This window comes from Aspergillus vadensis (assembly GCF_003184925.1).
Source record: "Aspergillus vadensis CBS 113365 unplaced genomic scaffold BO88scaffold_9, whole genome shotgun sequence".
Lineage (NCBI taxonomy): Eukaryota > Fungi > Ascomycota > Eurotiomycetes > Eurotiales > Aspergillaceae > Aspergillus > Aspergillus vadensis.
The window spans coordinates 18,503-32,318 of NW_020292047.1; the positions used below are offsets into that span (position 1 = coordinate 18,503).

The window sequence follows — 13,816 nt, forward strand, 5'->3', positions numbered from 1 at the left end:
AGAGGAACAAGGTAGCTGGAGAAAGCCTAAGTAGTAAGGGAGTCTCTTGTTGGTGGGAATTAGTCACAGGGAGGCCCAATGGCCTGCAGATGAAGCAGATGTTGCAGTGGCGGGTGGTAGAAGGGTAAGGAGGTAAGGTCGGCGCCGGGCCTTCGAACCGACAAAAAAAGTGGCCAAAGACTGGCCAAGGAAGAGGGGGAAGTTGTAATGGCCTCTCCAGTATTGGGGAGACCCGTGAGAGGAGGATCCGATCCTCTGGAGAAAGGGATGCCGTTGTAGGGGAAGGAAAGGGAAGAAAAATTTGGTAGAAGCGAGTAAGTTGGGGTGGGTAAATAGTGGAGACCGTAGTAGGGAAAGATGATGAAGATGTTAACTTGACGATGTTTCTTTCGCGGAGGGAGGAGGGGGGGGGATGAATGACGTTCTGGTTATCCCGCGGACGTAAGACTAGAAGAAGAACCAGCGGAAATGAGGTTTCAGATGATCCTTTCTCTTGCTCCCTTTTAGTAGTTTTGTCTAATGGACTGTCTAGTAAGTACCTAGGTTGGGTATTTGGGACTTATTTGGCAGCTCCACGCACGAGGAGGGGAGCTGTCAGGGAAGAACAAAATAAGTAATAATGGTAGTAGTGATGGTAGATCGGACTCAAACGGGAGTATGTAAAGTCTGTCAAGAAGTCAAGCTAGCGTTGGTAGTCAGCCAGCCTGCCAACCCGTCAATAACTTTTCTTCTTTTTTCTTTTAAGAATGTAGTTTCAAGGTTAAACAAATATCGGTGGTCCGGCACGGTCGGGGAAGTTGTAGGGAAAGGGGAGAGAGAGAGAGAATGCAAGAAAGCCTTCTTCCCCCCCCTCCCTCCTCAATACCCATCCTGGATCCATGCGAGCCATTGACAACAACCACAAACTATGGAGTCGCTAATGCAGTCCATCAATCCCTTTCCAAAAAACGCCCCCATCGGAGATACTACTTGAGTTCCTAACTTCCTTGAGTCTAACACCCTCCGTCAATAGACTACCTAAACTACTACTACGGCTTCCAAGCCATTTTCCCCAATGGAACCACCCAACCATGCATGGTGGTGATGTAATTCCCGACGGGCTACGGACGAAACCGATCAGTTAGTATACTTTCATATGGTTCGATCCATTCTGCCAACTTCGAAAACATGCTTCTGGACTATTTCAATGTATTATTATTCTTCCGATCATTTCCTGTTCGAAAAAAATTTCCCCTCCCCCCTCCTAACCTAGCTACTGTACGTACTACCTTTAACCTCCCCGGTAGAAAGTGGATGATTCAACTTTTTGCTCATCTTGGCGGCCCAAAGTAACTCGATCAGCCAGCCCCCGTTGCGGTTGTAGATCGCCGCAAGCACCGAATGATGCATTTGACTTGATTGGGGCCAACCGCACAGGGAACTACCGACCTTCGACTTCCATAAGTGATTAGACAGAAGGCCCCGACGATCAATTGTACACGTCCGCACTAAGCTCACCGGCGGGTTCCAGACCAATTGGCGTTCGCCGTGGCTGCACAGTAAAGACACCGTTTGGAACCTTAGAAGTCAGAACGTCTGCCAGTCACGCTGGCATGTGGAGGCCGCGTTGCTTCCATGGGAGATCCATGCGATCAAAGGGCCCCAGTACCGAAGATTTCGTCGACAACTTACGCAAGTCAGGTTCCTGCTTGGGCACTTGTATTTCTTGTTGCCTACAATAGTCGGGCTAGCTCCAGGCTCCCGTCCGGTCTGCTATTCCCACTTTATCCTCATTTCCTTTGTACATTCATAATAATCTCTTGCAGATAAATAGGGGGAAAAAGTTTGAGACAGACGCTATGATCAACTGGACCGGATAATACATTTGCGGCCTGTCAAGCCAGTATGCAAAAGAAATAAGCAAAATCTGTAGTCCGATGCAGTCGCCTCAACAACGACAATGGGTATAACGGATCAACAAGAATGCCGGAGGCTGACTTCGAGAAAATATATATTGAGTCGCACAGAAAGCGCATCCGGACTATTCACGGGCTTTGGGTCCCCGAAGACTCCGCAGCGCCAATCCGTCGGCCTCAGCGTCAGGCCTTCCATGCTCCTCGTCACCGTTGCCAAATAGAGTACTCGGTTTGGCTCGCATTTCTCCATGTCGGGTCTGTTCGGGCGGCACGGATGCCGGGCTAACGAAACTCGAAAACTGTCGCCCGCCCCCGAGCATCCACGAAAACTCCGAATCTGCCAGTGATGGACGTACGGCATGTCGAAGTGGCATGGATGAGGGAATCTGGCCATTGCTCGATGCTCTACGAGTCTTCGTTTCGCATTCAACGGACGATCGTGATGACTTCGCAGACACACTAGGTTTGCGCGCCGCTGACGAGGCGTCACTTGCTTTGTCGAGCACCGTCTCAGCTTGCTCACTCGCGGGTTTAGAGGTGTCGGACAGCGATTCCTGGTCTCCCTCACCACTTTCGTTGGGACCCTGCTCCACGGTACCTGGAGGGATGGAAGAGTCTTCAAGACAGCTCTGGACTGACTGAACTTGGGTGAGCGCCTTCTTCAAGGCGTCCGTGGTCTTCTTATCGATTCCTTCTGCTCTCATCAAGTGGCTCCGGATGTCATTCAAGGCATTGCCGAGATTTTTGGCAAGCTTCCTGTTTCGTTCCTCCAGTTGTTCAACCTTCGTCTTCCACTGGACTGCAATGTCGGTGCCATGGTCCCACGGCATGCCTATAGTTGAGCTGGACGGTTCATGCCGTGCAGTCCGGGGATAGTGCTCCGACTGGATAGATTGCATGTTTCTCTTGGCTTCACTCACCGCACCCCGGACAGCCTTGGCTACACCCCACGCCTCTGTTCGACGCTGTATGCCCTCAGAGACGTCTTGGAAGAGCGTCTCCAGACTCTTGGGGCTATTCCTTGCAGGTGACCTGGATGGGGAGCTGCTTTCGCTTAGATCTCTTGAGACGCTCCGCAGGCGGAACTTTTTGCTGTTCATATGCTTTGAATTTGGTTGCCCAAGTCCTTTGGTGGGATCCGGCGGTCTTCCGGAATACTTGGAAATGATGAAGACGCCTCGATCAGGCGTTGGGTTTTGCTCCAGGTATATCGCATCATGCACGAAGCTTAGAGGTTCGTGTGGTTGAGGGGAAGGGTACCGAAGCAAGAGACCTAAAGCACTCGAGGAATCGGCGCGCAACACTAGATCAACTCAGCAACTTGTAGCAAACAGTCTGCATAGCAAATGTAACTCACGTTGCCATCGGATTCGTAGCAGCATGGCGACGCACACAAAGTCTATGAGTTCGGGTCGTAACCCTTCCGCGAAAAGGCGATCCCAAATGAGAAGAACATCTTGGAAAGCGAACTCTCGACCAAACAGTAGACGCATCCAGCGCCTTTCTAAGATTAGCATTGCAATCCAAGAGTCGCGTAGCGAGTTGTACTTACGTGAGGAATATCTGCGGTAAGATTTCAAGGGCTTGCAGATGATCCGCCAGCTCCAAATCCGCGGTTACCAACAAATCATTATGAATGCGGTGGCATTGGTGAACGATCGGTATCACATCCGCCTGGCCATTCTCTGACCGGTGTCTATTATGCTCATAATACACGCGAACATTCTGCATAACCGAGCAAAATAATGTAAAAGAGTCGTGCTCCACATAATCGGCATTGAGGAGAATATGCATCAGGTCGTCATCAGCTTCTTTGGCGCTGGACTCTTGCAGTGACTTTGGCTCGATGGCGTCTCTATCAATGACCCAAAGGAGCGGAGCCAGAATCTCATGCATGCCTTGACGATAGCCTAAGTCGGGATTCAGTTTTGAGTAGATGAACAAGATGTCGATCATTTTAGACTTGGTAGAGGGCTCGCGAAAGAAGAAGTTTTCCTGTAAACATCGGTCGACGTCCTGGGCGATATCCGCCCTCGACTGCTCGTCATCACGTAACGTTTGCCATGGTGACTTAACAAAGACCTCTCATCAGCCGGTCAAGTCTTCCGCCAACGACAGCGTAGCCAGAGATAACATACCGTTTCATCGTCCGCCAGCGGATCAACTGTCGACTGCAGGTCGTCTGGATGTTCGATGTATTTCAAGAAATGGGCTTTCAGGGCGACATAAACACTTCGCGAATCGGCGATCTTCTGCGGCCATTGCGCTCGGTCGAGATCATCGAAAAGCAGAAACGCCTACGCTCAGGTAAGCACGATGACCAGATCATAATGGCCACAAGCGCATGCCTTCCAGCAAATAGACCTCAATCCATCCTCGCACAGTTTATCTCCTTGTTCCGACCGAAGGGCAGTCCGGATATCGGCGGGGTGGTTATTGTCGCGAAAGAAAGTATTCCATCGTTGCCTGGCCGATACGTTAGCTGCATCTGTGCTGCAGATGGGGGACTGATGCATGGGTATACCTTGTCTCCTCAATGCCCCTCATTTCACCAAATGGCTGCTTGCCGGAATGAGTTGCCTGCCTCGTGTTTGGCTAGCGCTTGGAGGAGTGAGGGGACAGAAACACGGTGCCGCCCGCAATTTAAGTACCAGCGGCGATCGTGTGGAGGAGCTGCTAGTGGACCGCCTTGGAACTTCCCTAGCTCAGCAGCCACACTTCCGGTCACGCTTTCTCTATCTGTCCGCCGGGGAGTTGTCTAGTTTGGGGTTGGAGGCGCTCATCGCTTCGGATATAGAGCCTGAAGGAAGTTCAAGGCGTTGCTTTCATTTGCTCCTCGACTTTTGCGACACACTTATTGTTAGATGTGCTCTCGTTCTTCAAGCCGCAAACCACCTATCACTACTACAGTGCATCCGCCTTATCTCCCGTCAATATATTTACATAGTCTCTCACTACTATCATACACAACATTATGTCTGCAGATCTTTTTGCAGAGTTCGGTATGGGGGCTGCTCCCCCTCCATCCCAGAGAGGTTCAAGTCAGCAGTCCGCCGGGTTACAGTCGACTTCCTTGATCCCTGGTTTGGATGCATTTGAAGAATCTTTCACCGGTCCTTCATCCATCCCGAATAAAAATGCAACGAAATCGCCTCATTTCGACGACAGCTGGGACGACTCAGCTTTCAAGGCGCCTAGTACTTCAGGGCTGACCCAATACGGACACGGAAATGATGTCTTATTCGATGCCACCCTTGAAAGTGTTCCAGATGATGCAAGCGATGACTGGGGCGAATTCGAGAGTGCGGACGTGGCTGCTACTAAATCACCAGCAAATGCCGAGTTACAGTCTCACAGGGTCATGAAGGAACCTAAGCTCACGCCAGTTGCGAGAAGTCCGGCGCCTTCCGACTTATTAGATTCATTGTCATTAAGTGATGATATACCCCCATCCTCTAAGCGGACGCCCGCTGCGAATCGGATGGTACCTGAAGCACGCAAAAAGGAACTGCCAAGTCTCAAACCGGCTCTTTCTACCCAGGAAGACCCTTTCGAGGATTGGGGCGACTTTGTTGACGGTCCGCCTACAGTTCCCAGTCAAACAGGCACCTCAGGTGCTACAGCCTCAGTAAACCGGGCGCCTCGCAAGGAAGTGCAGGCCCCGAAGTCTACGGTTGGTCCATCGAAAACAACAAGCTCTTTCCCAACATCTAGTCATCCTACAACAGCCGATCAAGTTCGTCCGACCAATATACCTCCGCCATCTGTTTTGCTTGAGCTATTTCCTCAGTTACTGGATGAACTTCGGCAAGATGCCACCAAAGCAAGAAAGGAAATGCAACAAAAGGAACAACTTGAGAACACTGCGACTCTGATCATCTATACTCTAAAAACTGCCGCGCGGGTTGTTGCCGGCCGAAGCCTACGGTGGAAGCGGGACTCCATACTGAGTCAGAGCATGAGGATTGGCCCGGCTCGTTCAGGGAAGTCGGGAGGTATGAAGCTCAACACAGTGAACAAGAACGAAGATATCAAGGAAAAGCAACAAGCTGTTGATGTACTTTCCATGTGGCGCGACCGGACCGCAATCTTTAACTCCGTTGTTCAAGCCACCAAACGACAACCAGTTCAGGTCATACAGGAGAATACTCGGGTAACGACACTTCCTGCTAGTCAGGGGGCTTTGAAGGCGCCTCACGCTTGTGCTCTGTGTGGCCTAAAACGAGATGAAAGGCTGCCCAAAGTTGACGAACAAGTCGAGGATAGTTTCGGGGAATGGTGGACGGAGCACTGGGGTCATACCGACTGCAGGCATTTCTGGGAGAGAAACAGGGGTCTACTCGGACAAAGGTAGACAGGACTTCATACGCGCAATCAGCCGCACAAACGTCATCTGACATGACGGACCACTTATACCCCCCTGCGTTGAGCCAAACGCAGTTCTTGGCCAAGGCTAATAGTAGCTACACGGATGGACTCCTTCAAAAGTACGGAAGCTGCTGCTACCATTGAAGGGACCGGTGTCGCTGTGCTGAAAATTACTGGGTCATTTGCCAGACCCTGGACTTCTGCTGTAAATACTGGGACAAGGGATCTTCTGAACATAAGTACCTTTAGCCATAGGATACTAAGAGTAGATAGAATCAAGTGTATCGTGATGAAACATTTCCCGAAGCAACTTTGGCACGGGGGATGCACAATTAGTTTCGACATCAGAAGACAGCTATCTAGCAGGTAGCATGAACGACCAATATGACCTCTTTATCATGAATCCACGATAAATATTGATGGAATTCTCCAGACACAGAAAACATGAGGCATCACAAATGTGGACGTCGGAAATTATATAACGGGAAAGAGGGGCAAAGCTGACGCGTTGAACTATCTGGAATTAAGACCAATAGACAGGCCTCATCAGCGTGCTTTTTGCAGTATATTGACTGACAGAGGGTTAATGTTGTCATACTGCATCGTGGGAGTGACTAGAATTCTGTTCTGTTAAGTGGTAGTATACTTCACATTTGATGTGAATGCACCGTGCAAACAGGTAGAGTTTCAGCCCTGTTTTGAACTCGTCAACCGTACTAAAATTATAGCCAGACTAGGGTTGCCAAGGATTCCGACTATCACATCAGGTGCATCCAGGTGAATCTAGCGTGGATTTCAAGTGTCACTAAACAGGTCATATTCTCACCTTCTGCATACGGCAGAGACGGTATACTACGGTCAGTTAGTAGGCTCCCATTATCGGCTCAACCAGGCGGGTCGGTGATAACCGCGATAAGGAATGGGTATGGAGATAACGTAGTCTGACGAAATCACCAGGACTATGCTCGCCACGGCAACAACAGCAGGGGATGAAGATGAAAAGAAACGAGAGACCGAAAAGACTTTGGAACTAGCCAAGCTTACTCTAGCGGGTGGAGAGTATGATCCTAAAGGGAAATGTAGCGGGCGTCATGGGGCCTGGCTCCCTTTAATCCTGGTCCGATGCGGGGGTTCCCAGCTCCGGGAGCAGCTGCCCGATTACCACCTCCAACTCACCTCCTTCCATCTCGCTGCTCAGCCATTTCCTGTGCCACACCATACCTCCCCCCCAATCAGCTCACTCCTACCTATATTCTTACTTTGGATAGTCTGACCTTTTCCTTCGGTTTCTATCCCACTCTGTCGACCCTTCCCGCATCATTAACACCACCTGGCAGTGGCTGACCTGCCGTCTCCTCATTTGTCCTAGTCCCATCTCCGCTTATTCCCGACAAAGACGAGCCGCAGCTGCTTGTCACCACCCCCTCGAATACCTCACATTCCCCTTGAGCTCAAGTGCAGTTCACCGGAAGGCTATATTATATTGGGGTTCGAAATCCCAGCACTAACTCCTACCTGCTAAGACAACCACCATTATCCGTCACAAGGTCCCCATTTTTTGGAGAATTACCGTACAAGCAACTTCAGCCCCTCTTGCAAAGAAAGCGAAGCCGCAGCAGGACTTTGAATACGCCTTGCATCCTTTCTGCCCCTCTTTACTCCTATAAAGCTTGGGGCTCTCGTGATCTGGACACCTCCATCCCCTATTCGAAGTTCACGTTTCAGGGCGTCTCCTGTTCAGGTGGCTTTGGGAAGACAAGCACGATCAGGACACAATGGGTCTGGCATACAACATCTATCTTACTTCAAACAAAATCTTCGGGTGTAAGCAATGCAAAACTCATCTCGCTGATTACGACGATATCATAAGCCGGGTAAGTTGAGATTCTGCCATGATATATACCCCACACCTACTGACCATGTATCTTCACCATCATCCAGAATTTCCGCGGCCAGCATGGCAAAGCATACCTCTTCGGCAATGTCGTCAACATCACCTCGTCTGAAGCGGTGGAGCGTAGCATGACCACCGGAAGGCATATCGTCCGTGATATTCACTGCAGGCAGTGCAAGGAGACGGTGGGCTGGAAGTATGACAAAGCATACGAGGCCAGTGAGAAGTATAAAGAGGGGAAATTTATACTGGAAGAAGAATTGCTGTGCGTGGTGTGCTAGGTACCTTGATGTGTGCCGGAGTGTCCATCTTCTTTCCAGGGATATTGATGACGTAGCATGCTGGTTTCACATGCAAGACACCTGGGCGAAGGTCTACAGACTAGACCTGCGAAGGGCTGATACTTATAGTGAGCGTTTTCTTTGTTATATTTGTCGTGGCGCAATGTGTATGGCGTTGGATGGAGTACCGCTTCCTTGATGCGCAAGGAGTTCACCGCAGAACTGGAGCAATCGGTGGACCTGATTTCAATGCATAGCAGAAGCCCGGCTTTCCAGAACACCCCTTGAATGAATCTTTGCTCATGCTGATCCTTCTTGCCGATAGCTTTATAAATGGTACTTACTGCGACCTGAACCGCTAATGCCCATGTCCCCAACTCTGGTCGCGAAGTGGGGACATTCTCGGCGAGAATTCCGAGCATCGCTTGGAGCACACCGTACAAGAACAGTGCCTGTTACTGATCTTACAAACGAATCAAATAGATGTTAGTCTGAAGAAATTGCATGGCAAACTATGCAGAAGTTGAATGACGGACATGGGAACCGGAAAAATGGTCCGACTGTAGAATAGTTACGAAATGTAACCATATCATCTCGCCAACATCCACCCCGAATTCCTACTACAAGGACCTCTTAAAACTAAGTATGTAACAAGAAATTCCGCTAGGCACTAAAGATTCAAGATCCCTCAAGTCAAAGAAGGACCCGGGGGGAATCCGAAAATTGCTACTATCACTATATCATGAGTACTTAAATCCGCGGGGACCCCGGCCGTCAAACAACTACTAATAAGTACCTGTCTCATCCCCCACTAATCATCATCTTTTTCTCTACTATCTTATATACTGCTGAATCGCCTAGCAATACCTACTTACCATAAATATGTACAATAATCACACAGTTCCATCCTGGACATACTACCCCTCTACTCCAACACCCTCTCTCTCCACCATGCCAGCAGCCCAGTTCGCCGCCATCCGCGGTCGCTCACAACTCCGAGGGCGAGGGAAGGGAAATGGACCCACCAACGCCTCCCTCCGACCTTTCATTTTTCCCTCTTCTCATGGGGACAAGGAAAACGAAACTGAGGGGCGGGAAAATAAGTGTAATAATAATCTGGCGGGGTGTGTCCGTTTATCGGATGCGTGAATTCTAAGAAATTTCTTTCTATTTTCTTCTTTTTCTTCTTCTCTTCAATTAAGAGTTAGCTTTGGACAATATACAGCTTGTTTCTTTCAACTTTCCAAATTTTGAATTCCTCAGCTCCCGGAGAAGGTAATCAATCATGTCTGTGAAAGATACTATGCGCGCGGTGGTCTTCCGCGGCCCTTATAAGGTCGCTGTTGAGGAGCGCCCCGTGCCTCGGATTCAGGATGCGGGGGATATTTTGGTTAAGGTGACTTATACGGCGCTTTGTGGGAGGTTGGTTTCCTTTACTATTTATTTTGTCTAGTTGGAGGGGAGAGGCTAATTGGTACTTTGTAGTGACCTTCATGTGTACCGTGGCATAGAGCCCTCGGGGACGGGCTATGTGATGGGCCATGAAGTTACTGGTGTGGTGGTTGAGACGGGCGATGCTGTGCAGTCTGTCCAGAAGGGGGATAAGGTCGTGAGTGCTTTTACGACGTCCTGGTAGGTCACTCAATTTGTCTTTGTCTTTCCCCCCCCCCTCTGCAGGAGGGATTTGGTTTGATGATCGCTGCAGGCGTTTATACTAATGCATGCATGCTGCCTCTTATAGCGGGAAGTGCTACTACTGCAAACAAGGATACTCGTCCCGTTGCGAACAGAATATGCTTCTGGGTTGCGACCATCTGGATGGTGCTCAGGCCGAATATGTGAGTCTATCTTATCTCAACGTACGCCATGATGCCCGGAGCATGTGTCTAACGGTGATGGAACCTGCGCTCAGATTAGAATCCCCAATGCGGATGGATCGGTGGTCAAAGCCCCTGAGGGCGTCGACGAGAAATACCTCGTCCTCATGGCGGATATCTTCCCGACTGGCTACTTCGCCGCGCGGAATGCATTCAAGACCTCTACTAAGGAGCAAATCGCAGAGCAGACGGTTGTCCTCATCGGCTGCGGGCCAGTCGGACTCTGTGCGTTGATCAATGCGCTGGAGTACAAGCCTAAGCATTTACTGGCGGTTGACTCCGTCCCTGCGCGTCTGGAACTTGCCAGGGAGCTGGGAGCTGAGCCCTGGAACTTCCTGACTGACCGGGAAGGCCTCGACAAGCGCGTCCTGGAGTTGACGGAGGGACGTGGTGCTGATGCTGTCATTGAGGTGGTGGGATTGAGTCCGGCGCTGAAGACTGGTTATGATCTGCTGCGGCCGTTCGGCACCATTAGCAGTGTTGGTGTGCACAATGGAGAGGTGAGTGATATTTCGAGTCCTTTGTGAGGTCTATATATTGATTGGGGATATTGTCAGATCCCGTGGAATGGATGTGAGGCCTATGGAAAGAACCTCACGGTCCAGATGGGCCGGTGCCCTGTGCGGTCCGTTTCGGAAGAGGCGTTGGAAGTTCTGAAGAAGAACCAGCATCGTCTTGGGTATGTCACTCTTTCTTACTAATGATTTTGTGGAATTTTCTGGTGAATGAATGCAAATGCTGACGAATGCGTGGTAATAGCTTCATGGCCGACAAGATCATGCCCCTGTCGCAGGCGGTTGAGGCGTATGAGATTTTCAACGCCATGAAGGTGCAAAAGGTGATTTTCGAGGCGGACAAATAGAATAAGAATGGCATCTCGCTAGACCCATGAAGATAAGAAGCGCTTGAATTCTTTACATGACATGCAGTCTAGTCAAAAATGTCCGTTAATTATTATGTGGTGGTAGTAATCAAGGATACCAGGCGAGCGTCAGCCACAGCAGTACAGCACCAGCATCTCAACCAACGCGACGAGAAGACCAATTGGGGAATTTTCCTGAAGTAGAAGTAAAATAGATAGATCACACACAGCGTGAATGATGAAGCTGGATTTGCGCGAGCCAGCAGTGTGGCGGACATGGAAAGACAGCAGGCATAGCCCTTGTTGATTGATTCCCGCACGAGTGAACCGAAAAACGAAACTAAGCCCGAAGGTGTCGCATCAGCGCCGACTGAGTGAGTGAGTGAGTGACTGCTTTCTTTCGCTCCTCTTCCTCTTCCTCTTCTCTTCTTCTTCCTCCTCTTTTCCTTCTTCCACCTTTTCCTTCTTTGCTCGCTTCCCACCACTTCCTCTCCGCTTCCCATCTCTCCCTCCTCCCTCCCTCCTCATTTCCCTCTGCTTCTTTCTCCCTCTTCTTCCTCTCCATTCTTCCATCCTCCTTTCCTCCTCTTCTTCTTCCCTCCACCTCTTCCTCTTTCTCCTTCCCTTCTTCCTTCCGACGTCCCTTCGTCTCCCCTCCCCATCTCCCAAATCCCTCCACCTTTTCCCCCGCCCGCCGAAAACCCCTCTGAATCCCATCCTCTTCGCCCCCTCTCCGGCCACCCAATCGACTTCCTGCTTCCCTTCCCGGATTTCGCAGATTAATTTTCATCTCTTCGGATTTTCATCGTCTTTCTGCTTCACTTTACGACTTTAGGTAAGAGCCTCATGTTCTCCGCTCCAATCCTGCGCGCCACCTCATTTGCCTCTTTCCTTGTGTTATCCCTTTACCGTGACATCTCGCGAAAATCATCACTCCCCTCCCGTGTGCCAACACTAATTCGTGGGAAAAGTTCCGTCAACGAAAAACCTTACCTTTTCTATCCCCAGATTTTTTCTATCGCCCAAACCTCACCATTCCTCTTTTTACCGACATAATGGACCCTACCGAGTTGCACGATACCACCATGGTCGACGAGACCTCCCCGAACAACGTCGACATGATTGACGATGTCGACATTGAGACGACGCCCAAGACCGAGGAAGAGTACGCTCAGTCTATGCTGACTCTTCGCGCCATCGTTTCGTCCAAGGAAGCCGGCATCATCATCGGCAAGTCTGGCAAGAACGTTGCTGACCTGCGTGACGAAACCGGCGTCAAGGCTGGTGTGAGCAAGGTTGTTCCTGGTGTTCATGACCGCGTCTTGACCGTCACTGGTCCTCTGAACGGCACTGCCAGAGCCTATGCTTTGGTTGCCAAGGGTTTGCTCGAGGGCGCCCCTCAGATGGGCATGGGCGGCATTGTGTCCAACAATGGAACTCACCGTAAGTCATCCAATTCTTCTAATTAAACAACCGTTTGCTAGTTACATCAAACTGACTCTTGTGTAGCCGTTCGGCTTTTGATCTCGCACAACCAGATGGGTACTATCATCGGACGCCAAGGTCTCAAGATCAAGCACATTCAGGATGCGTCGGGCGTGCGCATGGTCGCGCAGAAGGAAATGCTCCCCCAGTCGACCGAGCGTATCGTCGAAGTGCAGGGCACCCCCGAGGGTATCGAGAAGGCCGTCTGGGAGATCGGAAAGTGCTTGATTGACGACTGGCAGCGCGGTACCGGTACTATCCTGTACAACCCCGCCGTCCGTGCGTCTGTTGGAACTGCCCCGAGCACCAGCACCATGAACCAGAGCGTCGGCAATGGCTACAACAGCCGCCCTTACAACCGCACCGGTAACGGTGCCGACTTCAGCGACCAGTCCGGTGGCTACGGCAGGCGATCCAACCCCGACACCAGCAACCGTGGTTACCCGCTTGTCACCGAAGATGGCGAGGAAATTCAAACACAGAACATCAGCATCCCCGCTGACATGGTTGGCTGCATCATTGGCAGAGGTGGTAGCAAGATCACCGAGATCCGCAGGAGCTCTGGAGCCCGGATCTCCATTGCCAAGGCTCCCCATGACGAGACGGGCGAACGTATGTTCACCATCATGGGTAGCGCTCAGGCGAACGAGAAGGCTCTTTACCTTCTGTACGAGAACCTCGAGGCTGAGAAGACCCGCCGCAGCCAGCTTCAGGAGTAAACGACCAGCACAGCTTCGCCCTCTTCACCCGCTCGACCCTTGATGAACATTCTTCCCGAAAAACCTCTAGTCGCGCGATAACCACTGCCCCCTCTTGTGCTACTCCTTTTTGATTCTTGATGCTGTCGTTTTCTCATACTATCATATTCTCTGTTACTCTATAATTTCTCTCGTATGTGGAGCTTCTTGGGCTTTGCAAGAAGCCAGAGCCTGCTGAGGCGGACCATGCATGCCTGTTAGATACCAGTACTATCTCCTTGAATGAACCGCACTCGGAACCAACGACATCATGTCCTCCCACTGATGTTCCTGACTTCTCCCTTCTTGCCCGCCAGTTTCGTTCCGTATCCTACCTAGTCTTGCCTTTCCATCACCGTTGATCGAAAAGTTGCTCTCTTCCTTATTTTCCGAAACCTCAAACCTACAATGAAACTG

At 50.6% G+C, this 13,816-nt stretch overlaps 6 protein-coding genes across 6 annotated transcripts; 4 read left to right on the forward strand and 2 right to left on the reverse strand.

Moving 5' to 3' along the window:
- Positions 1–2,020: 2,020 nt before the first annotated feature.
- On the reverse strand, positions 2,021–4,442 carry BO88DRAFT_424724 (GTPase-activating protein GYP6; the record flags this gene model as incomplete). The annotated part of the gene is made up of 6 exons (XM_025708761.1): positions 2,021–3,198; positions 3,253–3,395; positions 3,448–3,965; positions 4,034–4,192; positions 4,244–4,361; positions 4,420–4,442. The coding sequence occupies 6 exons, from the start codon at positions 4,440–4,442 to the stop codon at positions 2,021–2,023; spliced, it is 2,139 nt and encodes a 712-aa protein (XP_025563540.1).
- Positions 4,443–4,612: 170 nt separating this feature from the next.
- On the forward strand, positions 4,613–6,662 carry BO88DRAFT_404120 (uncharacterized protein). Its single transcript, XM_025706533.1, has one exon. It carries the CDS (start codon positions 4,870–4,872, stop codon positions 6,247–6,249), a length of 1,380 nt encoding a protein of 459 aa, XP_025563541.1. The 5' UTR covers positions 4,613–4,869; the 3' UTR covers positions 6,250–6,662.
- Positions 6,663–8,038: 1,376 nt separating this feature from the next.
- BO88DRAFT_338857 (putative Yippee zinc-binding protein Moh1) lies at positions 8,039–8,438 on the forward strand (the record flags this gene model as incomplete). Its single annotated transcript, XM_025702999.1, has 2 exons — positions 8,039–8,137; positions 8,205–8,438. The coding sequence occupies 2 exons, from the start codon at positions 8,039–8,041 to the stop codon at positions 8,436–8,438; spliced, it is 333 nt and encodes a 110-aa protein (XP_025563542.1).
- An 801-nt stretch (positions 8,439–9,239) lies between these two features.
- On the forward strand, positions 9,240–11,316 carry BO88DRAFT_404122 (alcohol dehydrogenase family protein). Its single transcript, XM_025706534.1, has 6 exons — positions 9,240–9,860; positions 9,924–10,070; positions 10,180–10,276; positions 10,351–10,815; positions 10,873–10,994; positions 11,075–11,316. Exons 1-6 carry the CDS (start codon positions 9,724–9,726, stop codon positions 11,175–11,177), a joined length of 1,071 nt encoding a protein of 356 aa, XP_025563543.1. The 5' UTR covers positions 9,240–9,723; the 3' UTR covers positions 11,178–11,316.
- On the reverse strand, positions 11,224–11,888 carry BO88DRAFT_266459 (uncharacterized protein). The gene has a single exon (XM_025702325.1). It carries the CDS (start codon positions 11,678–11,680, stop codon positions 11,270–11,272), a length of 411 nt encoding a protein of 136 aa, XP_025563544.1. The 5' UTR covers positions 11,681–11,888; the 3' UTR covers positions 11,224–11,269.
- Positions 11,889–13,594, forward strand: BO88DRAFT_266460 (KH domain-containing protein). The gene is made up of 3 exons (XM_025702326.1): positions 11,889–12,012; positions 12,149–12,620; positions 12,687–13,594. Exons 2-3 carry the CDS (start codon positions 12,233–12,235, stop codon positions 13,379–13,381), a joined length of 1,083 nt encoding a protein of 360 aa, XP_025563545.1. The 5' UTR covers positions 11,889–12,012; positions 12,149–12,232; the 3' UTR covers positions 13,382–13,594.
- Positions 13,595–13,816: the final 222 nt, after the last annotated feature.